This window comes from Camarhynchus parvulus, chromosome 21 (assembly GCF_901933205.1).
Source record: "Camarhynchus parvulus chromosome 21, STF_HiC, whole genome shotgun sequence".
NCBI classification, from domain to species: domain Eukaryota; kingdom Metazoa; phylum Chordata; class Aves; order Passeriformes; family Thraupidae; genus Camarhynchus; species Camarhynchus parvulus.
The window spans coordinates 7,402,311-7,427,186 of NC_044591.1; the positions used below are offsets into that span (position 1 = coordinate 7,402,311).

Genomic DNA, 24,876 nt, shown 5'->3' on the forward strand with positions numbered 1-24,876 from the left:
CTTCTGTCAGCAGCCCTTGGGATTGAGCCCAAACCTGGCACTCTGCACAAGTGGGGGTCCCTCGCTCCCATTCCCCCCCTCCTGCCCTCACGCATCCCTCAGCTGTGGTTTTTTCCCGTTTTTCCCGCAGGTGGCCAAGCGGCTGGGCCGGGTGCTGTACATGGCCGGCTTCCCGCTGGCGCTGCCGCTGCAGCCGCCGGGGCTGCGGCCCCCGGAGCGGGAGGCGGCCCCGGGCGAGCTCCGCCCGGCCTCCACCGGCAGCGTGGCCTCGCCCTTCGGCGGCGCCGTCCCGCCCAGCCGGGGCTCCCCGAAGCAGGAGAACGGGAACCCTGCCCTGCTCAGCGACACCACCAAACCCCCGTCCTAACGGGGCCAGGGGAACAGCTCAGTGCCCCGCACCGCAGGAACGTTCTCTTTTTGGGTTGGTTTTTTTTTAATTTTGGATGCGTTTGCTTTTTTTTTATTTGTTTGGGGAAAATAAAAGAAGAACCACGGAGATTTCTGAACTGTCAAAAAAAAGAAAAAAAAAAAGATTGAAAGGGAAGGAAGGAAAATGATCCAAAGATGTTGTCGTGGGACGACGCCAAGTGAAGAGAAGGATGCTGGAGGATGGAGGCAGCATTCCTGTTCCCTTCCACACTGCTCAGTGGAGCTGGAGAGCCCTGCACAGGAAGCACGGACAGGCTGCTCTTTGCCTTCAGGACCTCCGGGCTGTGCCTCCACAGGGAGGGGAAGGGGCTCTGCTGCTCCCGCCGGTACCTCGAGCTAAAAATCCCATCCACAGCCACCCCAGCCAAGCTCTCCTCCTCCCTGCAAACTGGGCTCACTTCCTCATTCAGGTGTTCTATGCATCTCTAGCAACTTTGAAAACAATACCAAAGACAGACAAAAAGGATAAAAAGACAAAAAAAAAAAAGGACAAAAAAAAGACAAAAGGCAAGTTCCCGTCCATGTTTACTTTGTGCGGATGGTACAGAGCCACCCTGCCCTGGCACAGGGGCCTGGCAGTGCCCAGAGAGGGGACTGTGCCCGTGCCCCAGCCCTGCAGGGCTGCATCGATTTCCCCGGGGGATGTTTGGTTCGAGAGCAGCAGGTGCTCTGGGGGAGGAGGCTCCGGGCCCGGCTGCCCCAGGCTCCTCCTGCAGCTCGGGGGCTTTGTGTGCAGCCTTGCTCCAGAGCTGGGCGAGTGCACATCTGGCTGCTTGCTCCAGAGCTGGGTGAGTGCACATCTGGCTGCCTCCTCCAGAGCTGGGTGAGTGCACATCTGGCTGCCTCCTCCAGAGCTGGGTGAGTGCACATCTGGCTGCTTGCTCCAGAGCTGGGCGAGTGCACATCTGGCTGCTTGCTCCAGAGCTGGGTGAGTGCACATCTGGCTGCTGTGGACCACCAGACAGAGCCCTGGCCCCCCCAGCCCTGGCTGCAGGGGAGGGGGCCAGGCTGAAGCAATGGGCAGAGTTTTTACTACTGTGAATGAGCTGGGAACTCCTGGGGGTGACCTCCTGTGACTTGTACAGTTGTGAGCAACAATCACATGTGGTACTTTTCTCTCTCCTTCCCCCCCCCATCCCCTTTTTATTTTTGGGTTTGTTTTTTGTTTAAACGTTGCACGTGCTGCCGTTTTTCTTACAGAATAGCTTTGGTGGTACTTTAGCTTCTTTATATTGTAAAAAAAGGAAAAAAAATCATTATCCATCACATCACGATAAAAATGCTTTCCAGCAATCAATTTAAATAAAAAAGAAAAACACTTAATTTACAGATGGTACTTGGCTTTACCCAAGCAGTCTCTGTCTTTCCTTTTTCCTGGGTGCCCACCTGGGCCAGCTGCCTCCCCACAGGTGCAGCAGAGCTGCCACATTCCTGCCTGGAATCCCATCCAGGGTTGGCTCCCAGCTGGCAGAAGGCAGCCAGCACCTTGCCCAGCTAAGTTAGAGCCAGGAAAAAAAGGGAATTCTTTTCTCTTTGGGAAGAACAGGTAAGTTACAATCTTTTCCAAAGTGAAAATCTTTTCTTTACAGTTTAAGTGGTGCAGTTCTCACCCAGGCAGTGTTTGCTACATTATCAATTTTGCCTTCCCTTATTCCTTCATGCCTGCACATCCCCAACCCAAGAAACTTTAATTTAAAGTTTCCTTCTGCAGCACACTTGGGGAGCAGCTTGAACTGATCGAGGCTTCCAGGGAAGCTGCAACGCTCTGGCAGAGTCTCTGCAGTCCCTCAGTTCTTGTGGGCACAGGAGGGTTTGGTGAGGGCCCCAGAGCTGAATCTGGGGTGGCTGCTGGGGCAGAGAGGAGGAACCTTGGACAAAACCCTCAGCCTGCCCTTGCTCAGCTCACTCAGCAGGAGCTGGAAGGGAACCCTGTGCTATTGAAAGCAGATTTTAATGGGTTTTTATTCCCTCTCATGAGCAGTTTGTACTGGCCTTGACTCGGCCTTGGGTTTTATTGGTACCAAAAGCAGAACTGGTAGAAAAAGCTGGAGAAGTCCAAGTTGAGTTGAAAAGTCCAAGCTGTGGATCTGGGGCTGGTCCCAGCTGTGCTCCTGGCTCTGACAGCACCTCCAGGTGCTGCAGGGCTCGGGCTGGACAGGGCTGGGCTGCTCAGTCCTCATCAGAAAACTCCAGGTCCTGCACGAGGTCGTCCCCTCCCTGTGCCAGCTGCTGCAGGTCCGAGCGGGACAGGCCCCGGGGGCAGCTCCTCCTCTGCTGGGCTCCTTCCCTGCCGTCCTCTGCTGGGGAGAGGGACAGGCTCAGCAATCCTGCCTGCCTGGGCACTCACTAATTAATGCCAGGCACTCATTCATTCATCCTGGAGAGCCCTGCAGGGCTGGGCACAGCAGCCATGCCTGGGGGCACAGGAGCCCAAAGTGTCCCCCTGGGGCAGGAACAGGAGCCCAAAGTGTCCCCCTGGGGCAGGAACAGGAGCCCAAAGTGCCCCCCTGGGGCAGGAACAGGAGCCCAAAGTGCCCCACGGGGGCAGGAACAGGAGCCCAAAGTGCCCCACGGGGGCAGGAACAGGAGCCCAAAGTGCCCCCCGGGGCAGGAACAGGAGCCTGAACTGGGCACACGTGAGAGCCCAGAGCAGGCAGGGCTTGGGAGCTCTCCAGCAAGGCGAGGGTTGCCCCGTGCCCCTGTGCCCCAGGTGAAGGGTGAGGGCACCCTGAGTGGCACCTGCAGGGTCTGTGTGCCCCAGGCTGGGCTGAGCCGCCTGCAGGAGGGCCCAGAGAAGAGATGAAAGGGGCTGGGGGGCTGTGAGAGCTGGGAGCACTTGAACCCTTTGCTCTCTGCAGCTCAGGGCTGCCAGCTCTCTCCTCAGGGTCTGTGGAGCCCCTCCTGGCACCCTGGCAGGACAAAAAGCCCTGGTGCTGTCAGGAATCCCCCACTCACCCTCTGACTCGCTGTCCTCTTCCAGCTCTTCCTCCTCGTCCTCCTCCACTTCGTAATTTCCTTCTTCATCATCATCCTCCTCCCCAAACTCCTTGCTGCTGGCTTCTGAGCTGTCATCTGAGGCTCTGCCCTTGCCTGGAGGGGTTTCAGGGTGTGGGTGGAACATGAGCAGCAGCACACGTGAGGGGAGGGAGCTCAGGAGTGCCAGACTCACCCAAGGGGAGATTTCTCCTCATTTCTCACTGATATCCCCCCAAAGCCACTTCCCTTTGCTGCAGGGGCCCAGCACCTCTTCCTGAGCCATTCCCAATTCCCAGCTTTCCCTTTCTGCCCAGAAATCCAGCTGGAAAGCAGGAGAGGTTCCAGGAGAGCAGGAGCCTCCCCAGCTCCTGGTTCTTTCCTGCCCAGAGATTCCCAGAGGGGATTCTCTCCCCTCTTCAGCCCTTGCGGAGACCCCAGCCTGGGATCCTTCCCTGTCTGACAAACATTTCCCATTCTGGGGGAAAGCTCACCCTGATCTGATGGAATTCCCAGCATCCAGCACCTTCCCTGTGCCCTGGGGGGACTCTGGGGCTGACCCTGCTGGAATTGCTGCCCCAGGAGCAGGAATCTCCCCTGGATCCACAGCACCAAGGAAGGGCTGCAGATTCCCCTCCCTCCCTCCCTTCCTGCTGCACACACCAGGACATCCCAAACATCCCAAATCCCAGGGGAACTCCCAGATTTATCCCAAACTCTGCTGAATTTCCCAGGCAGGCTGCACAATTTACTGTGGCCCTCTCGTGGTCACAGCCCAGCTGACACCAGCCCCTGCTCCCCAGGATTCCTGGGCTCCTTGGGAACATCAGTCAGGATAAAATGAATAATAAAATAAAATAAAGAAATCAGAAGTGCAGCAAGGACAGGATCAAAGGTCCCCGTGCTGGTGGGAGCCCCTGCCATGCACAGAACCTGCTTAGGAAATGTGACCAGGGAAAATGGGACTGTGGAAAGGGAAAACAGGACTGTGGAAAAGGAAAATTGGATTGTGGACAGGGGAAAGGGGACTGTGGACAAGGAAAAGGGGATGGTGGACAAGGAAAATGGGATTGTGGACAGGGAAACTGGGGCTGTGGACAAGGAGAAGGCAAGCCCAGCCCCAGCCCTGTACCTTTCACAGAGAATCCACCATTCTCCTCCTCAGAGTCACTGTCCAGCTCAAAGAGATCCTTGAATTCCTTCTTATCCTCCTCCTTCCTCTCATCTGGCCTCCTGCGTTTGATTTCTGGGAAGTTCAAGTCTTCGAGCTGGAAAGCAAACAAACCCCAACGTAAGAGCAGCCCTCATTTGTGCTTTAGCATGGCAAAGCTGTGTTTAAAGGCAGGAACTTGGCTTTGCCCAGCCTGCCCACAGCAGCTGGGGCTGTCTGCTGCCAGCCACAGATCTGTGAGGGGTCCCAGGGGTGAGGGAGGCTCACAGAGCTCTGCTGCTGCATTGCTCCTGCCCGTATGAACTGCTTTTGCCCATGGAACACGCAGGGCTGGCAGCCCAGCAGGGATGAGGATGAGGATACCCATGGGGGAGCTCTGCAGCTGGGCTGGGCACTCTGGAGCAGCAGATCCTGAGCCACTCCCTGGTTCTGGGTGCAGATTTCAGGGTTTCAGGGGCTGAGGATGCTCAAGGGCTGCATCCCTCCCCTGCCCTGATGGAGATCAATGGGCCAAGAGCCCCTGGAGCAGGCAGCCAATATCAATGCCATTAAAGTCCCCTCAACTGACACCACCTCAGTGCTCTTTACACCTCTCCGGAGGGGGATTAGGGGGAGGATTTACTTGCAAGGGCTCAGGCCAGCAGGGCAAAGATAATCAGAATGCAAATGAAATCCCAGGCGCTCTCTGAGCTCAGCTGCCCTGCCCTGCCTGGCTGCTCACCCTCCCGGGAGGCATTAGCACACATTAGGGCTTGCTTGGAAACACTCAGCACTCGTCTGCTGCCCCTGCCACCCCTGAGACCCCCCCAAAAGCCTCTCCAGGCCGAGCACAGGCACCCTCCCGGCAGCCAGGAGCAGCCTGGGTGGGAAAGCAGAGACACAGAGGCAGGATGGGGCCGGGGAGCAGGAGATGGAGCTGTGGCTTTGCTCCTGCAGCCAATTCCAGCGATTTCCCCCAGCCTGTTCCAGGGTTATGGTCCCCAGCTGGGCCATATTGATCCTGGAGCTGAGCTCTGCCCAGCAGGGATGGGCAGAGAAGGGAACAAATCACCCTCCACCATTTCAGGGGCCTCATTTTAAATCATCATCATCTTCCCACTGCTCTTCCTGCCCCAGGGGGAGAGGCCTCTGCTCCTCCCTGGCTGTGCTGGGGAGCAGCTCAGGGCTGCCTTTAAAAACCAGCCCAGAGGTGCCAGGGAAGAGATTGGGAAGCAAAATGCAGCAGGGGCACTGCCAAGCTGCTGCCCTCAGCTGCCCCCAGGCTGGCCAGAGGGTCCCAGAATGGTCTGGGTAGGAAAGGACCCCAAATCTCCTCCAGGTCCATGGGCAGGGACCCCTTGCACTGCTCAGAGCCTCTGCCAGCCTGGCCCTGGACACTTCCAGGGACGGGGCAGCCCCAGCCCCACCACGGGGTGAAAGCGTTTTCCGCAATTCCCATTCCCATAATTTCCATCATTCCCACCATTTCTGGGGCACAAGGCAGGCTCCTCTCCTGGCAGCAGGGGTTTGGTAGCTGGGGTTCCACATTCCCACAGGGAAAATCCCCCATTTCCAAAGGCAGCTCTGGGTGACATCAACACAACCTGAGCACATCAGCCAGGACCTGGTGCTGGATCAGCTGTGCCACCTCCCCCCTTTGAGACCCCTCAGGATGGGCACCTCAAACCCCAACGTGCTGTGGTGTGGCCCAAAGGACTGAGACTTGCACTGGCACAGCCCACAGCCCCTGTGCTCCTCACACACAAGCACTAATTAGCTAATTTGGGGGCCAGCCTTTTAATCCCCAGCTAGAGGGCTCCTATCTGCAGGGTCTCACCAAGCTGATTAGTCCCCATCCCATTAAAAACCATGGGGAAAAGCAAATGGAATGGGCAGGAAGGGTCAGAGCTGTTGTCTAAGGCAGGCTGCAGCTCCCAGCCAGGCTGGCTTTCTTTTTTCCCTGTTATTACCTCTTTTCCCCCCAATGGCTGCTAATGGGACATGGATTTTCCCAGCCCTAATGGGCCTCATGGTGTTCCCTCTCCTGCTGGGGCTCACAAAGCTGCATCATTAAGCCACCAGTCCCCACTAAGCCACACAACAGCCCCATTCACCAGCAGGGCTGCAGGGCAGCCAACAGCACAGCAAACCCCAAATGTGCCTCTGTCTGAACACAGCAAACCCCAAATCTGCATCTCTGTACCGAGAGAAAACCCCAAATCTGCCTCTCTGCAGAGCAAACCCCAAATGTGCCTCTGTCTGAACAGAGCAAACCCCAAATCTGCTTCTCTCTGAGCAGAGCAAACCCCAAATCTGCCTCTTTGAACAGAGCAAACCCCAAATCTGCCCCTCTGCAGAGCAAACCCCAAATGTGCTTCTCTCTGAGCAGAGCAAACCCCAAATCTGCCCCTCTCTGCAGAGAGCTGCTCCAGCAGCAGGGCCAGTCTGGGGCAGGAGCTTGGCCCCACTCTGGGCTGTCCCTGTCCCCATTCCCTGGCTGTCCCCCTGTCCCCAGTGGTGTCCCCCAGCCCCAGCACCCCCCTGGCTGTCCCCAGGCCGTGGCTCTGCTGTCCCCAGGGCTCACACCCAGGGTTTGCTGCTCACCCTCTCCTTGCCACTGATCTCCAGCTGGATCTCCTTCTCCCTCAGCTTCTTCCACTGGCTGTAATACCTGCTCAGGGGCGTCCCCTCCTCCTTCACCTGCTTCTCCCACTGCTCCTGGGGACAAAGGGACACACACACACATTCCAAGGTTTTCCAGGCAGTTTCCAACCAGCACAGGCAGCCAAGGGCACAAGGTGAGGACCCCTTCCCAACCCCACTTTCCCAGCTCCTGGGCCATTTGGGAGCCAGCAGGACTCAGTGGATTTGTGAATTTAGCCTCAGCTACTGAGGCAGCTGCTGAGTCAGGAGTGGTGGCACCGAGAACTGTCCCCAGGCCTGGGGACTGCAGGGAACACACAGGGAGCCAAAAGCTGAGAAGTGTCTGTCCCTTGTCCCCAGGCTGTCCCCATGTCTGTCCCATGTTCCCATGTCTATCCCATGTCCCCAGGCCATCCCCAGGCTGTCCCTGTGTCCCCACATCCCCATACTGTCCCCATGTCTGTCCCCATACTGTTCCATGTCCCCATGTCTGTCCAGTGTCCCCATGTCTATCCCATGTCCCCAGGCCATTCCCAGGCTGTCCCCATGTCCCCATCTTGTCCCCATGTCTGTCCCCATGTCCCCAGGCTGTCCCCATGTCCCCATGTCTGTCCCTGTGTCCCCATACTGTCCCCATGTATGTCCCCATGTTGTCCCCTTGTCCCCATGCTGTCCCCATGTCTGTCCCATGTCCCCAGGCTCACCACAGCAGCCGTGCTGGCCACTCCAAAGGTCACTCTCTGCCTCCTGCTGCAGATGTGGGCTGAGTTCTCCTGCAGCTTCTCCAGCAGCTGCCTCATGGGCCTGCAGTAGTTGGCCACCTTGCACTCCTTCAGGAAGGATTTCAGCTGCAGGAGGAAAGGAAGAACAAAAGCCATGCGAGGGAGCCTTGTCCCTCTCCCTCCAGCACATCCCAGCTGCCATCACAGCACCAGCTCAGAAAAATGGGAATTCAGACCCAGACCTTCCCTGCCTCCCCCAAAGCACAAAGAAACCATCAGCACAACAATTCCTCTGCTGCTGAAGCCTGTCCTGCCCTCACCCCCCCTTCCTAAAATATTTATTTTTTATAGGTGCTGCATATTTATCTCCACTGAGAGATGCATTTGTCATTGGATTTATCTCACTTGATCCCCCAGCTGCAGCCCCAGATCCATTCCATCCGCTGCCACATCCATTATCATTTTTCTTCCCCTGCACAAGTGTCACCAGAAATCCTGCAGCATCCTGGGCTCTGGCAGTGCAGTCTGGAGCTCTGTGCTCCCTCACACAGCCCCTGCTCCCCTCAGTCCCACCCCTGGCTGCCACAGAAATTAATGAAACCTAATGAGATCTCAGACACAACCAGGGCAGTAAAAGAGGCTAAAGGACAGAGAGGAGGAAAAAAGGGTCTGTGAGTGCTTTTCCCTGCTCTGCCAAATGGAACAATGGGATCTCAGTACAGTGAAAGCGCTCAGCACACCAGCGTGTGTCTGTGGACACGGCAGTGAGGGTTCCCAGCCCAGCCCTGTCATTACTGGGGCTGGTTCTGTCCCACTGCCAGCCTGGAACACCACAGAGCAAAACCCCAGCTGCTCTTACTGGAAGTGCTGCAGGGGAGCCAAAGCCTGCCCGGTTCCCTGCTCACAGCAGGGACATTGCCCTGGGGACGGGGCAGGGCAGGGCAGGGCAGCACCTCCTGCCCTTCTGGCTCCTGCCAGCTCCTCTCTCAGTGCCAGCTTTTCCCCTCCAAGCTCCCAGCCCTGCTCTGTGCTGCCTGCCAGGGCTCTGGGGGAGGGAAGGGGCTCTTCCCCCCCAGCCCCTGCAGGCAGAGACCCCCACGGGTCAGCCCTGGGGCAGCAGCAGCAGCTTTGAAGTGCCTCCCATCCCCACTGGCTCTCCTTTCATCTGCCAGTGCTTCCTGCCTTGCAGGCAGGGAATTTGGGAAGCTGAGGCTGGGAAGCTCAGCCCAGCTTCCCCCAGAGCAGGAGGAGGAGGAAGAGGAGGAGGAGGGACACAGCCCCTGGCAGCTGGAGCAGCCCAGCAGGGAGGGAGGCAGGCTGGGCACACACGGATGGAAGCAGGGCAGGGCTGGAAGCTCTCCAGGAGAAAATCCTCTCCCCACGCAGCTTTAGCGAAGCCAAGGGCAGCCCCAGCCCGGCAGACACCTCGAGGCTGTGGGGCAGGGCAGCCAGGCAGGAATGCAGCGATGCAGGAATGCAGCAACGCTCTGCACAGCTCCTGCTGCAGCCAAACCCAGCTCCCAGAGCTCCCAGAGCCGCTGGCTGCAGCACAGGGCTGCCAACGGGGGGGACAGGGACAGCCCCAGGCTCAGGAGCTGCTCTGGCTGCTCACACAGGGGCTGCCAGCTCCCAGCAGCCAAGGCAGCCCCTGTGCCAGCCCGGGGCACACAGCCAAGAGCCTGGCAGGTGCCAGCCCCTGACAGATGCCAGCCCTCAGCAGGGATACAGAGTTCTGCTTCCCAAGCAGCCTGTGGGGCACAGCCAGGGCTCCCCCAGCCCCCAGGGCCACCCCAAAGTGTGCAGGGGCTGGTGGCACACAGCAGGACAAGCAGAGGTTCGTGTCCCCACAGAGGATGTGACAGCAGCCAGTCCTGAGTTAAAAGCAGAGGGAATGAGGGAACACATCCCAACAGTGGCACACTGAGCTGGGCTGTCTGCAGCTCCACGTGATGGAGCCTGAGAAGGGAGGGAAGACTGGGGAAAGGAAGATTGGGAAGGGAAAACTGGAAGGGAAGATGATTGGGAAGGGAAGATTGGGAAGGCCAGACTGGCAGGGAAGATTGCCATCTTGTGGAGAGCACCTCGGGGAGGCTGAGCACAAGGAAAAGCTGGGGCTCAGAGCACAGGTTCTGCTCCAAGACCTCACAGCAACAGCTCTGAATCCCCAAGAACTCAGCTGAGTTCACCATCCCAGCCCCATCTCAGAGCAGCTCTGCAGCCTCTGCTGCACTTTGGCTCCCAACAGATGGCAAACTCCAGAGCACCTTCCCCTGCCTCCAGCCCAATGAGATGTGATGCCTCTGCTCCTCCCCAAAACACAAATAAAAATTAAAATCAAGCAGAGGTAAATGGCTCTCCCCTCATTCTGAGGGCCATCCTGAGGTCACTGTTAGTTTAAATCCCTTTATCCCACTCTGTGCACATTCATGGCACCCCCAGAAGTGCCCGCCCCCTTACCTGGATGACAGTGGGCAGAACCAGCTCTGGGAAGCCAATGCTGTGGGCTTGGCCATGCAGATATTCCAGCAACAGGTCATAGAGCTGGTCAATGAGCCCATCCTGAGCAGCAGAAACACAAATCAAGGCACTGGGTACGACCTGAGCCCCACAGATTTCCTACAGCACCCACACCCAGAGCAGGAAAGGTGTGTCCAGCCTTTGGGGACAGGGACATGGGGCACATTCCTCTGGGGACAGGGACATGGAGCACATTCCTTTGGGGACAGGGACATGGGGCACATTCCTCTGGGGACAGGGACATGGAGCACATTCCTCTGGGGACAGGGACATGGAGCACATTCCTTTGGGGACAGGGACATGGAGCACATTCCTCTGGGGACAGGGACATGGGGCACATTCCTTGTCACAGGGAGCCCAGGTCCCACTCACCCTGAAGGCCTTTTCCTGCAGGTTGGCATTGGAGAGCTTCAGGATCACAGCAAAGTTGATGGGCTTGGAACTCATCCGTCCTGGCTTCTTGTTGAAATCCACTTGTTGGAAAACCTGGAAAAAAAAAAAAAAAAGAGTTCAAAGGTGATCACAGCACAAATCAACCAGCACACAACACAGCCAAGGGCAGGCAGGTGGTGGCACAGCCAAGGAAACAAGCCAGGAACCCCAATTCCTGATCACAGCTTTCCCAAATATCCCAGGCAGGGAAAGGGAGGGAGCAAACAAAACCCCACCTGAGGCTGTGGAGCTCTGGGTGTGCAAGGAGCTGAGGTGTGAAGAGGAAACCAGCACAAGCAAGCGCACGACAAGCTGAGGTTTGTCCCTCAGCCCCAGCTTTCTCATGGTCACAGGCTGTACCCCAGAGCTGGAGTGCGGTTTGGAGCTGTCCCTGAAGGTGAGGAGAGTTCCAAAGCAAGGCTAAGTGATGCTCACCCCAAATTCACTACTGTCACTGAAATCACTGTCCCAGGACACCTGCTCCAACTACTGGGTCTGCAGCAGGTCCCATGTGGCCATCAAGGGAGGCTTCAATCTCAGTTAAACATAAAAAAGCCACCAATTGATGGCATCTGCACATCTGATGGCACCCAGAGAGGGGTGAGGAGCACCTCCTGCTCACCCACACTGTGCAGCAGCCCCAGCTCCTCTCTCCAGTGCCCAAACACTCTGGGGTTGCCCTGCAGAGCAGGAAATCATTTCTCTTCCCCGTGAGCAGCAGCAGCAGCACATCCATCAGCAGCCCCCGTGCTGGGGATGCAGCACAGGGGAGGCTGGGAGGAGGGACAGGCTGCTCAGGTCGCAGCAGTGCCCCCAGGCCACAGCAGCACGAGGCTGCTATTGATTTCTGCCATTTTATTTGTCGATCCAGGTTCTCTGGAAGGGAGGGACAAGAGTGCAAACAAAGAGCCCCTGCCTGGGGGATCGATGGCACAAACCTCGTTATGCACAGTTATTTCTGGGGCCCAAACACAGCCATTGATGCCCAGGTCAGCCTCTGGGGCTCCTGGCACCCGGCCAGGCCTCCAGGCAGGCAGGGAAGGGCACCAGGGGCTCTGGCAGTGGCGCAGGAGCTGGCAGGGCAGGAGGAAGCGTGGCTCCCATGCTGAGGGCTGGCAGCCAGGCTGGGCACAGCCCCACTGATGTCCAGGAACCCTTGGGGCAGGCTGGGAGGGGAAAATGAGGGACCAGGGGGCCACAAAACCTCACCAGGAAAACCACTGGCAGACAGAGGGGAGGGCAGGCAGGAAGGAGAGCGATTTAGGGATTTCTGGCACTCCCAAGCTCCCAGCTGCCACGTGGGGAGTGGGCAGGGAGCTGGGATGCAGCAATTCCATTTTCTCAGCTCCCAGGCCTCCTTCAGGAAGATATGTGTAAGTTTTTCTCATTCTTGAAGTGGTTTTTTTTCTTCCGTTTCCTGCTGTCTGCAGTCAGAAACCACTCTGCCTTCACCAAGAGATGACCACAGCACAGGATGGGGCTGGGGAATTCCTGCAGCTCTGAATTCCCCCTCTGCCTGCCCCAGCTGCTCCAGGCACAGCTCCCACACAACAAAAGCTGAATTCCACTCTCTGTTTTCTATTTTCTCAGCAATTCTGGTGCTGCCTGCCGGGGATGTGAGGGAGGGAGCACAGAGGGAGCCCGGGGGCTGCTGGGGAGGGTGGGGAGCAGCGAGCAGCCCACCTCCAGGATGAAGGGCAGCACGGGGATGAAGGTCCTGGTGCTCTGGGACAGCAGCGTCAGGGCACGGACGCAGTGCATGCGCAGGGGGTAGAACCGAGACGTTGGCACCAGCCTGGGCAGGAAAAACAGACAAATAAAAAGAAATAAAAATTTAAAAAAATCTTAAATAAAAATAAATATATAAATCTTAAATAAAAAGAAATAAAAATAAAAATAATAAAAATAATTAAAATATTAAATAAGAGTAAATTTTAACATATTAAATATTTAAAAATAAATATATGAAAAAGAAATAAAAATAAAAATCTTAAATAAAAATAAATATATAAATCTTAAATAAAAAGAAATAAAAATAAAAATAATTAAAATAATTAAAATATTAAACAAGAGTAAATTTTAAAATATTAAATAAATAAAAAGAAATATATGAAATAAAATAAATAAAAATAAAAAAATCTTAAATAAAAATTAAAATAATTAAAATAATAAATAAGAGTAAATTTTAACATATTAAATATTTAAAAATAAATACATGAAATAAAAAGAAATAAAAATAAAAATCTTAAATAAAAATAAATATATAAATCTTAAATAAAAAGAAATAAAAATTAAAATAATTTAAATAATTAAAATATTAAATAAGAATAAATTTTAACATATTAAATAAATAAAAATAAATACATGAAATGAATATAAAAAAAAATTTAAAAATCTTAAATAAAAATTAAAATAATTAAAATATTAAATAAGAGTAAATTTTAACATATTAAATAAATAAAAATAAATATATGAAATAAAAAGAAATAAAATCTTAAATAAAAAGAAATAAAATATTAAATAAAAAGAAATAAGAATATTAAATAAAAATAAATAGATGAAATAAAAATAAAAATGAACATATTAAAAATAAAAATAATAAAAATATTAAATGAAAATAAAGATTTAAAATATCAAATAAAAGAAATAAAAATATATTAAACAAAAATAAAAATAATAAAAAATATTAAATAAAAATAAAGATAAATATATTGAATAAAACTATATGAAATATTAAATAAAATTATTAAATAAAAAGAAAACTATTAAATCTATTAAATAAAAATAAATTAACATAAAAATACTAAAAGTATTAAATAAAAACACAGTGCCTGTCCCCTGGAGCCACAGCCCCCAGAGCTGCCACTCTGCCTCCTTCACAGCCCAGCCTGGCTCAGGGGGGATCCAGGTGGGACCTGACTCTGTCTCCCCAACGCTGGAATCCCAGACTCGTGGAAGGGTTTGGGCTGGAAGGGACTTAAAGCTCACCCGGGGCCATGGCAGGGACACCTTGCACTGTGCCAGGCTGCTCCAAGCCCTGCCCTGTTTTTTCCTGCTAGCTCATCTGAAGCTCCTCTCTCAGTTTGGAGCCACTCCCTGTGTCCTGTCCCTCCATCCTTTGGGAATCCTCTCTCTACCTTCCCTGCAGCTCCTTCAGCTCCTGCAAGGGCACAGTGAGGTCACCCCAAACCCACCTGGGGGGTTCCCAAACCTCCAAAGCCTCGCCAGGCAGTTCCTGCCGCTCATGCCAAGCTGCTCAAACCCTGCTGGGCCTCACCCCACGCCCTGTGCCCAGCCCCAGCCCCTGAGTGATCTGCTGGACAGGGAGGAAGGTGCCTGGATCCATCCCAGAGCAGGGGGGTGCCAGGGGGATGTTTGCATCCTCTTATCTGATCGTTTAAATCTGCTTATCTCCATCACCGAGGGGAGCTCCTCCAGAGCTGGGTTTAAAGCTGAGAATCTGGTTAGCAGAGCTAACAGGATTTGGGAGATCACCAGAGATCCCCAAATTCCCTCAATGCTAATGTTAACAGGCACCTCAGAGCACAAACATTCCATCCATCTGAGCTGATGTGAGGAGGGAATTCTCAGCAGACATCCTGAAAATAACAACTGTGGCCCACTTCTTCCAGTCCCAACAAACAGGCACCAAAAGTGCAGCTTCTAAAAGCATTTACAGAGCTGCAGATGAGGATTTTCTGAAGCAAGGCAGACCATTTTCCTTGCAGTTACAAGGATAATCTGCCCAGGTTATTCAGCCTGAGACTTTTCTTGTATAAAGAAGAAAGGATAACCCACACCACAACTCTGTCACCCCCTAAACAGCTGCTCACACACATCTTGGGCTGGAAAATTTCAATTAAAAGCACCTTTGAGACCATTCATGGTTCAATCCAAATCACAGAACTGTAAAATAACACCCCAAAGCAGAGCAGAAAGAATAAGGAACTCCACTCACTTGATGCAGCCAATGATGACCTGTGTCAAGGGGTAGATGAGGGGCTCCATGACCTCACTGGGGTGGATGGTGCTGAGAACTCGACACCAGAAGTACAGGCAGTGGATGTACTGCCAGTTGTAGACTGACTGGAAGTTCTCCTGCAGGAAAGGGGGGGGGAAATAAAGGCAGAAATGTGAAAATGTGGCGTTTGATAGGTGCTCACTCTGCTCCCTGCCCAGGCTCACTTTATCCAGGACACTGCAATGCCCAGGGAGCAGTAACAACACTGGAGCTGCCATTCCCAGGGCAGCAAGTTCACTGGTACCAGTGCCTGGAGGAAATAAAGTGAATAAAACCAGGCTGCTGTGCTCAAGTGGGGCTGCTTTGAGGAGGAAAAGTTCCCAGCCTCACAGCAGGGACTGGGATGTGGCCAGGGACAGGGAATCCTGAGCTGAGCACTGGAGCAAATATCAGCTCAGAACTTTTGGGGAATCCTGAGCTCAGCACTGGAGCAGAGGGTCAGCCCAGCACTTTTGGGGAAGGCAGCACCCAGGACAGCTTCATTTTTTGTAACTGCAGGGTGGAATTGCCAGGCAGCAGAGCAGAGAGCAAACCTGCAGCCTGGTTAGCAGCAGAACCACTGCAGCAGGCCAGCAGTGACACAGTGACAGCAGTGACACAGCCTGGCTCAGCAGCACGGCCAGGAGTGGCCCGAGGCCAGGACAAGGTTTTCAAGACTCTAGGCAGGTGCTGCAGCAGCTCTTAGTGCCACACTATAAAATAATAAAAATATAAAAGCCCAGCTGGAGCAGGAGTCCCTGAAGGAAACCATTCCCTCAGCCCTGCAGCTCTGCAGGCATTGCCCAAAACCACAGCAGACTGCACTCCCAAGGTGCCTCAGCCCCCACCTCTGGTTTTTCCCAGATTTCCAAGGCCCAGCTCATCTCTCCTGCATGGAGCAGCAGGATGCACAAGTCCTGAGACAGGCACAGAATGTGTAACTGCAGCCACCGGGCCAAACCTTGCAGCAGGGCCCTGAGCCAAGCACAGCTGGACATGGCAGGGCTGTGCCAGCTCTCCCCAGGTCACTGAGATGCACCAGAAAGATTTTCCCAGCTTCTCCTGCACAGAGCAGACGAGCAATCTGCTCTGGTAATCACCTTCCAGCACCAGCCCCTGCCCATTCAGACAGGCTTAGTGCTTGCATTTGGACATTTTGGTGGAGCCATGCCCATCTGAAGGGCCACGAGCCCCCCAGCTGTGAAATCAAATGGATTTACTCCTTGTCTGGGCCACAACTGAGGGTGTAAGGAGCCAGCACAATCCAATTAGGGGATCTGCAGCCCAGACTTCATTTATCTCTGCTTATTTATCCCCATGTCTGACAGGCCAGGAGATTTAGCTGGGCACCAACCCTGCCCTGTTTGGGGGCAGCTCAACAATTAATCTGTGGGGTCTGTTTTGCTAAACAGGACAAAATCCAGGATTAGCAATCTGACTCAGATTTCCCAGGTCACACTGGAGGTTGCTGAAACCAGGGCTGTTCCCTAAGCTCTGAGCTGCTTTGTAAAGTCCATTAAATGCCCTAGAATTTGCTGGGGAGCTTCAACACCCCAGGGTGGCCTAGGAAGAGCAGTAAAACCAGCCTAGGGCTAAGGCTGCTCCCAAGAAAAATGCAGGGGAGGAAGACACGTTGTGGCACTTTTGTGCTCCCCTTGGTAGGACTTTTGCAGCTGAAGTGTTCTTGGGGCCCTGGGCAGTGTAGTTTTCAAAACCATAACCCTAGGTGTAACCCTAACCCTAGGCAGGTAAATCAACCTAGGGTTAGGGATGGAAAAAGGAAAAAGCCACAGTGGCAGCCATGCTGTGGCCATTTTGGGCTCCCCTTGGGCTGCCTTTTGCAGCTGCAGTGTGCCTGGAGCTCAGGGCTTTGTGGTTTATGAGATGCTAACCCTAGGTGTAACCCTAACCCTAGGTAGGAAAAGCAGGCCTGGCCTAGGGCAGGTTCCAAGGAAAAAGCCACAGTGGCAGCCATGCTGTGGCAGTTTTGGGCTCTCCTTGGGCTGCCTTTTGCAGCTGCAGTGTGCCTGGAGCTCGGGGCTTTGTGGTTTTCAGAACCCTAACCACAGGTGCTTTACCTGCTTGTTTTTACCAGAGGCTGGCATACATGGTGATATGTTCTGCTTAATGTGTGCCATTCTTCCTCCACACCAACAGAGCCTCCCTCAGGCTCCTGTCCTGCCCGTGGTGTATCCTGCCAAGGTCATGCAATAAACCCCCTCTTCATGCCTGTAGCTGTGCCCAGCCCCGCTGCAGGGAGCCCCAGGAGGATGAGGAGGGTGCCCACCTTCTTCCTGAGGGTCATGGCGCTGCGCAGGTGGATGGCCAGCTGGCGGATGTAGATGAAGCTGTGCTGGTACGAGGTGGGGCTGTCCAGGGCCAGCATCTCCGTCAGTGTTCTCTGCATGAAGTTGATCATGGGCAGCACGTTGGGAGAGGTGAACCTGGAGTTCTTCACAAAGGCAATGTACATTTGCTGGGAGGAGAAGAGGATGAGAAAGCAGCGTGTAAAATAAGAGTAAAAAGCATTCTGGGACTCCTCTGCCCCTCCCAGTGTGACCAAACTGTCACTGTGAGCTCAGGTTAGAGATTAACGAGGCACATGCTTCTTCAAGCAGTGAAAGAAGTGAACTAATTATAAATTAAGAAGTAAATTAATTATAAATATTTAATGTATTAATATAAATAATATCGATATTATTATTTAATATAAATAATAAACACAAAGCAGTGAATTAATCATAGCCTGAATTTACAGACTTTTCTATAAGTATTGTTCCTAATTCTAATTGGTTGGTAACTAGTTGTTACCTTGTCTGATTGCTTACTTCACTACAGGTGGTTGCATGCTTGTGTCTCTTTCTAGATATTGTTTGCATTTTTCTTTTAATGATTCAGGACAGTTTTTACAGGTGCTGTTAACAGTCACTGCCTGGGAATTCTTTCTCAGGAGAATAAGCAGATTTTCACTGTTATAGGATTTTATTCTTATTGCAACTCGTCAGGCTCGCTTAGCTAGGTAAGTTCCCATCAAAATACTCATACTCTCTTAGTAAGGCCTAAACTATGGAATCACCCTGAGCTCACAGAATTTCTGCCCTGTTTGGTCTTCTGGAGGCTGCCAGCATCACCTCCTGCACCTGCTCAGCTGCAGCTCGAGGCTCTGAGGTATTTGCACACGAGCTGAGGAAGAAAAGGTGCAGAACTCAGCAAAGCCAGGCTTACCTTGAGCAGGGGGCTGAGGTAAACCTCCTTCTTGTACCTGCAGATCTTGTTCAGCACCAGGAAGGCCAGGACCCTGACTGTCTCCTCCCCTGTGCTCCACAGAGTGATGGTTTGCTGGGACAAAACACAGAGACAGGTGAGTGAAGGCACAAAGAGCTCCTGGCTGGCCACACACAGGCCTGAACCTCCCTCCTTCCCAGCAGAGGTGACACAGAGGTGACACAATGTGCTGGCAGTCAGTCACTGGCAGCCTTCTGTCCTCACACTCTCGCTGGGACACCCCACAACAGCCCAGGCTGATGTTTCCATGATCAATAAAGGAACCTGTCCAAAACCAGCAGCTCTAAAAAATTACACAACTTTTATTTGTGTGGTTAAATACACATCTGAACTCCCCTGAGTGACTCCATCTCCCCCAGGAGCACCTGGTGCCCCCCAAAGCCAGTGAGCTCGGCTGCACCAGTGAAGAGCCCAGCACAGAGAGGGGGCTCAGTGCAGGGCTGGAAAAGCCCTCTCAGAAATGCCTGCAGCAGCTGGGAGGTGTGCCAGCCCCCAGCCCTGCATGACTGCAGCGCTCTCCAGCACCAGAGGCTTCCCTGGCTCCCTGCAGAGCTGCAGTTTGCAGTCAGACGCCGCCCTGCTGCCCTGGGTGTCTCCCCACACCTCCTGTGTTGCTGCTCACGCTCAGCAGTTGAGGCTGAGCTGCCACAGAAATATTCCACCCCCAGCTCCCCGAGTGGAGAGGCAGCACAGACATTCCCAGGGCCTGGCAGCAATTCCTCCATCTGGGAGGAGGAAGCAGCTTCCCAAAACACCTCCCTGGGGAGCAGCAGCTACAAACAGAGCCACCCCCACACTCACCTCAGCCTGGCATCACCTCGTGGCACCTGGAGAGAGGCAGGAATCCTCTCCAGGATCAGCAGCAAAGCAAGGGAACACCACAAGGGACTGCCTGCCAGGGGATGCAGCCCAAACACCACAAATGCTCAGCTGAAACGGGGGGGAAAAGCACCTCAGATGCCAATGGCACATCCCAGCTGTCCCCTTACCTTGAGCAGGGCCCGGCACTGCTTGGGGAAGGACAGGTAATATGGGACTGTGGAGTTCACGTGCTGCAGGACTGCTGCACCCACTGAGGCCTCTGTCAGGCAGGACAGCAGCTGTGGAGGACAGAAAAACAGCCCCGTTGGCAGGCAGGGCTGTCACCCTCCCTGTGCCAGCTGCATTTCACTGGTTCCAAACACTGCTCAGGCAGGAAGGAGCTCACACAAACCAAACAGCTGGATCAGGGCAGGAGCAGAGGGTGAAGAGCTGCCCTGCAGGTCCCTCAGCCTGGGAATGGGAGCTCAGGCTGCTGTCCCTGCAGGGCTCATGGCCCCTGAGCTCATCACACAGCACCTCCCTTGTGGACACTGCAAAATCCCAGCTTATCTGCAGTGCAGGAGACCAAAATGGCCCAACTCCCCCTCAGTCTGCACAAGGAAACATCACCTGAGCTGCCTGACAGGATTTCTCCAGGATTTCTGGGGGGGAAGCTGGAATTCTTTGGGTATTTGGGCCAAGTCTCCCTCAAGGAAAGGCTCTGACAAAATGTGAAGAACCAAATCTCTGTGTGTGCAGCTTGTCCAGCTCAGCTCACTGCACACAAACCCAGATTCCATCAGAAGCCAAGGTGAGCTCCAGGTGACTCTGAGAGGCTCTGTCTGATGCAGTCCCAGCTGCTGGAAGCAGCACAGGCATTTTGTCCACATTTAATTTGCCTCCTCACCCTCCTCCTTGCTCTGCAAGGGTTCTGAACTGAGCAGACTTGGCCAAGGACACCAAAAGGAGAAGATTTTGTTCAGAAACGGTGCCAGAAAAGCCACAGTGGTGAAAGCTGGGGCTGAGGGCTCTCAGGAGGCAGCCCAGGAGCAGGGACTGCATTCCCAGGGACTGTATTCCCAGCTTTTCCTTGTCTGCAATGCCCTGCTGCTGGAGAGAGGCACCACAGCTTGAGGAAAAAAAAAAAGAATAGAAAAAAGCTCTCCTGATCCAATTGCTCTTTCTGCTAAGTCATCGTGCCAGCTCCCAGCTGAGGCACAGCAGCTCCTGGGCTGTCACTCCTGGCATCCCTTCCCTCAGCTGCTGAAGAATCAGTGTTGGTTTGGTTTTAATATCCCAATTTGGAGATGCTAACAAAGCAATCTCAAAAAAAAAAAAAGTGGGGGCAGGAGTTTCCTTCAGAAATAATTCATAAATCATCTCTGAAACACCAGAAATTTTGCATGGGTGGGATGGAACATTATCATAGTCAGAGATGCCTCATGTGAGGTCACCAAGAGAACATCTCAGTGTTTGCCTCAAGTGCAGAGATCACAGCACCAAAAACTGAATTAATGATGCAGAATGCAGGAACACAGACTGCAAACTCCTTTAAAGCCTATTAAATATTAATCTGCCAGACAAATTAAAACAGAGAGAGCTGCCAGAATGTTAATTCAACCCTTCTTTACTGCCTTACCTATTCTGACCCAAGCATCCTCCGAAGCTCCAAATTGTTAATTGGACCAAATAATTCCAAAACAACCCAGGGAAACAATGAACACAAATCTCAGAGGGGCAAACCCCACCTGCCTCACCCCAAAATAGCCCAGCAAGGCACAGAGTGACCCCACAAAGAGAAAATGATGATGTTTCTTACTTGTATGGTACAGCCAAGATAAACTTTGATGTCCAGTCGTAGCTTTCCCCAGAGGGGGCTGGTGGAAGGGAGAACCATCCTGGAAAGGAGCAAGAGTTGGGTTTAGCTTTTAAAAAAACCTAAATAAATCAGATTTCAGCAGCAAAGCGAGCAGTGAGATCAATTCCTTGCTTCCTTCTTCCTTGGGGGGAAGAAAAGGAGATCCCTGTGAGCACCAGCAGGCACTCAGTGTTTGGGAAGAGCTGGCACCCCTCTCCCAGGTCCAAAGGCAGCTCTGGAAATCCCCCCAGCTTTCCTGAACATCCCAAACCCCCCCCAGACTTACTTGAGCTTGTTCTTGGGGGCTTTGGGGAGCAGCAGCTTGTGCAGGTGGTGGAACAGGTCCCGGATGCAGAAGGACACCAGGGCGTTGAACACTGGAGGAAACAAGGCAGGAAAGCATTTGTGATTTTCCACGAATTCCTGGTTTTCCTCATGGGAAAAGGGGTCCCTGAGGAACTGAAGGCAGTGATTTCCATGGCAGAACCCCTGCATTTACTTCTAGAAACCCCCAGTCTGCCTCATATTCCACTTTTTATCAAAGATGAGAAGGCACAGGGGCCACCTCCCCGAGGAAACAGCACCAAACCCCACCCTTGAAAGACAAGCTCCCAGAACAAGACAGCTCCTGGATGCAGTGAAAGGGTGAATTAACTCCTGCCAGAGCTCACCCCCCTCTCCCACAGCTCAAACCCCCTCCAGATGATTCCCCTTCCCTCACCTGCAGTGTCAGTCACCTGGAACTTGCTGGGGTCACCACCACTGTCCCCTTTGGTGGTGGCCACAGCTGCCTTGTAGGCTTGGGTGATCTCATGCAAGAGTTTTGGGGTGAGATTCCTCTGGGGAAAGAAGAAAAGGGGTTGTTGAGGGAGGTAAGGGATCTCCTGGAGCTCCTGGCTGGGACAGGGGGACTGGAATCCACTGGGAATTGGATGGCAAAAAGAGCTCCATCCTCAGGCACCAGGGCAGGCTTAACAAACTCACTGACCTCCCTGAAACTGGCTTTGAATTGCTGAGGCTGCTGAAGGAATTAATCAGCTGCAAGCAGCTTCCAGTTTGAGCTTCATCCCCCTCAGCCATGCCATCACTGCTAAATATGGGACTAGGAAAGCTCCTGGAGCTGCCTGAGGGTAAAAACCCCAAATTTGATCATTCTGGCCTCGTCTGAGCCACATTTCTGCAGCTTCCCCCTCATATGGGATGGCAGTGCTTGAATTTTACAGCCCAAAGTCAAGCTGAAGGCACAAGAGCTTTGGGGGCTTGGGACATAAATTTTGTACCAGATGAACAAACAAACAAACAAACAAATTTTGTCCCAGATAAACAAACAAACAATCAAATAAATAAATAATTTTTATGCCAGATGGACAAATAAATAAATTAATAGATTTTGCGCCTGATGAACAAATAAATAAATAAATTTTGTGCCAGATGAACAAACAAATAAATAAATAATTTTTGTGCCAGATGAACCAATAAATAAATAAACAAATAAATAATTTAATAAATTTTGTGTCAGGTGAAGCAATAAATAAATAAATGAATGAATTTTGTACTGGATGAACAAATAAATTTTGTGTCAGATGAACAAATAAATAAATAAATAAATAAACAAACAAATAAATAATTTTTGTGCCAGATGAACCAATAAATAAATAAATAAATAAATAATTTTTGTGCTAGATGAACAAACAAATAAATAAATAAATTTTGTGCCGGATGAACCAATAAATAAAGAAATAAATAATTTTTGTATTGGATGAACAAATAAATAAATAAATTTTGTCCCAGATGAACAAATAAATAAATAAACTTTGTGCCACATGAACAGATCCCAGGCTGGCCCTTTGACAGGCAGGGAGGAGAACCCCCCAGTGCTGTGTGCCCCAGTCCCTGCTCACCTGGGCAGCTTTCTTCCACTCCTCCACCATCTTCAGGCTCACATGGATGAGGGAAACTTTCTTCCTTTTGACTTTTTCTTGCTCTTCGTCTTCATCATCTTCATCCTCATCACTGGCTTCCTAGAGAGACCAGCAGGAGGGACTGAGGGGAGGTTTCTCCAACCCCTGGCTGGCCCCAGCTGTTTTACTGAGTGCTGGTGAGGAGGGAGGCAGGCAGGGCTGGTCTGTGCAAAGCAGCAATGGCTCAGATGGGAATAAACACCTGATGGAGTGACAAGCCAGGAGATGGGGAATAAACCCTCCCTGTGAGGCTGGCACAGGGCAGCCGGGGCTGCTCCAGCCCTGGAGGTGCCCAAGGCCAGGCTGGACAGGGCTTGGAGCAGCCTGGGGCTGGAGCTGGATGAGTTTCAAGTCCCTTTGCATCCCAAATCACTCAGGGCTGGCACTGGAACACAAATACTGCCCATGGAACTGGGGTGTCTGATGCCAGCAGGTACCTCCAGGGTGTCAGGGGGTCTGTGCAGAGCCTCCTCCTCCTCTGAGCTGTCTGAGGCATCAAAATCCAGCAGCTTGTGATCGTTCTCCTGCAGGAACTTGTAAAACTCGGGGTCTCTGTCCTTCAGCCTGGAGAGCTGATCTTTGTGCTCTGATGCCTTTCCCTTCTTCCTGCTGGGACAGAATGAATTGTTCATTAGTGCTCAGGACTCTGCTGAGGCTGTGACAAAAGCATTTCGTTAAGGATTAAGGAATTTTGACAGCAAGATACCAGACTGCACTGGGATCGATGGAAACACATGGAAAAACCATCACACATCTGTTTCTCAGTCCCTCAGAATAGCTGCAGAGATGGGCACCACGTAATTTCCCTGGGCAGCCCCTGCCAAGGCCTGACCACCCTTTCCACGGAGAAATTCCTCCTGATGCCCACCCTGAGCCTGCCCTGGTGACACTGAGGCCGTTCCCTGGGAGCAGAGCCCCGCTGGGGCTGTCCCCTCCTCTCAGGGACTTGTGGAAAGCAAAAAAAATCTCCTTTTCCCCAGGCTGAGCTCCTCTCACCTGCCCGGCCGTGCCTGCAGCCCCTGGGCCGCCTTCCCGCTCCGCCGTCTCTGCCTCGCAGCCCCGTTAAGGGCCCGGCCGCCTTCCTCCTCCTCCTCCTCCTCGCAGCCGCCGTCATGCTCCGAGTCCGAGCCATCAGCGAGGAACTCGTCCAGGCTCAGCTCCTCCAGCTTTCTGCGGGGGGAAAGGAGCGTGTGAGGGGGGAAAGCACAGCGTGTGAGGGGGGAAAGCACAGCGTGTGAGAGGGAAAAGGAACGTGTGAGGGCGGAAAGGAGCGTGTGAGGGGAAGGCTCATCCCGGCGTGCCCGGGACCCTCCGGGACGCTCCTGTCTCCCCTCCGGTGCGGCGCTCACCTCCTCCCGGGGGCCGCCATGTTGCCTCCGCCACGCGGCCGCCGCTTCCGGTCCCGGCGTGTAGCGCGGCCGGGGCGGGGCGACCAGACCACGCCCACAAATATGTAAATTAAGAGTGTTTCATGAATAGCCACGCCCCACAACACCCCTGGCCCCGCCCCGCTGCTTTGGCCCCGCCCCGCCCGCCGATCCCTCTGTCCCGGGCATTCCCGGGCAGGATCGGGGCTAACGCGGCCAGCCAGGGACGGGAAGGGAAGGGATGGGATGGGATTGCCTCCCTTCTCCGCACTGCAGAACCCGTGCCTCGAGTGCCCTGACCAGTTCTGGGCCCCTCAGTTCGGGGAGAACACTGGAGGTGCTGCAGTGTGTTCACTGGAAGGACAGTGAGGGGCTGCAGGGTGTCCGAGGAAGGGGAATGGAGCTGGGGAAGGGTCTGCAACACAAATTCTATGAGCAGCGGCTGAAAGAGCTGGAGAAGAGGAGGCTCAGATAGGACCTTCTCATCCTCCACACCAACCCGACAGGAGGCTGTAGTCACATAGTGGTCACTCTCTTCTTCCATGTACGAGGATGGTGGTCACTCTCTTTGCCTACATAACAAGTGACAGGACGCAAGAATGGAGTTTTAAGCTGCACCGGGGCTGGTTTGAGGTCGGACACCAGGAGGAATTTCTCCGTGGAAAGGCTGACCAGGCCTTGGCAGGGTCTGCACAGCGAGGCGTGGGAGTCCCCATCCCTGCAGGTGTCCCAGGAGCT

At 53.1% G+C, this 24,876-nt stretch overlaps 2 protein-coding genes across 3 annotated transcripts in view; one reads left to right on the plus strand and one right to left on the minus strand.

Annotated features, from left to right (window-relative positions):
* The window catches only part of SAMD11 (sterile alpha motif domain containing 11), a 76,878-nt gene extending 74,780 nt beyond the window's left edge, over positions 1-2,098 (plus strand). The window contains 1 exon segment of the mRNA XM_030963864.1: positions 131-2,098. Within this exon segment, the coding sequence (XP_030819724.1) occupies positions 131-367 (237 nt within the window). The 3' untranslated portion in view covers positions 368-2,098.
* Positions 1,584-24,173, minus strand: NOC2L (NOC2 like nucleolar associated transcriptional repressor). Of its 2 annotated transcripts, none has more exons than XM_030963866.1 (19): positions 24,121-24,173; positions 23,768-23,941; positions 23,209-23,377; positions 22,712-22,831; positions 21,532-21,649; positions 21,097-21,187; positions 20,772-20,850; positions 19,141-19,251; positions 18,092-18,205; positions 17,154-17,342; positions 14,825-14,964; positions 12,550-12,661; positions 10,807-10,920; positions 10,375-10,476; positions 7,900-8,043; positions 7,157-7,270; positions 4,535-4,670; positions 3,385-3,519; positions 1,584-2,726 (listed from the first exon to the last, which is right to left on the minus strand). In XM_030963866.1, the coding sequence occupies exons 1-19, from the start codon at positions 24,138-24,140 to the stop codon at positions 2,599-2,601; spliced, it is 2,310 nt and encodes a 769-aa protein (XP_030819726.1). In that variant the 5' UTR covers positions 24,141-24,173; the 3' UTR covers positions 1,584-2,598. The 2 variants fall into 2 exon arrangements, with proteins under 2 accessions (XP_030819726.1, XP_030819725.1); XM_030963865.1 differs by having other exon boundaries at positions 23,209-23,380.
* Between the last annotated feature and the right edge of the window lie 703 nt (positions 24,174-24,876).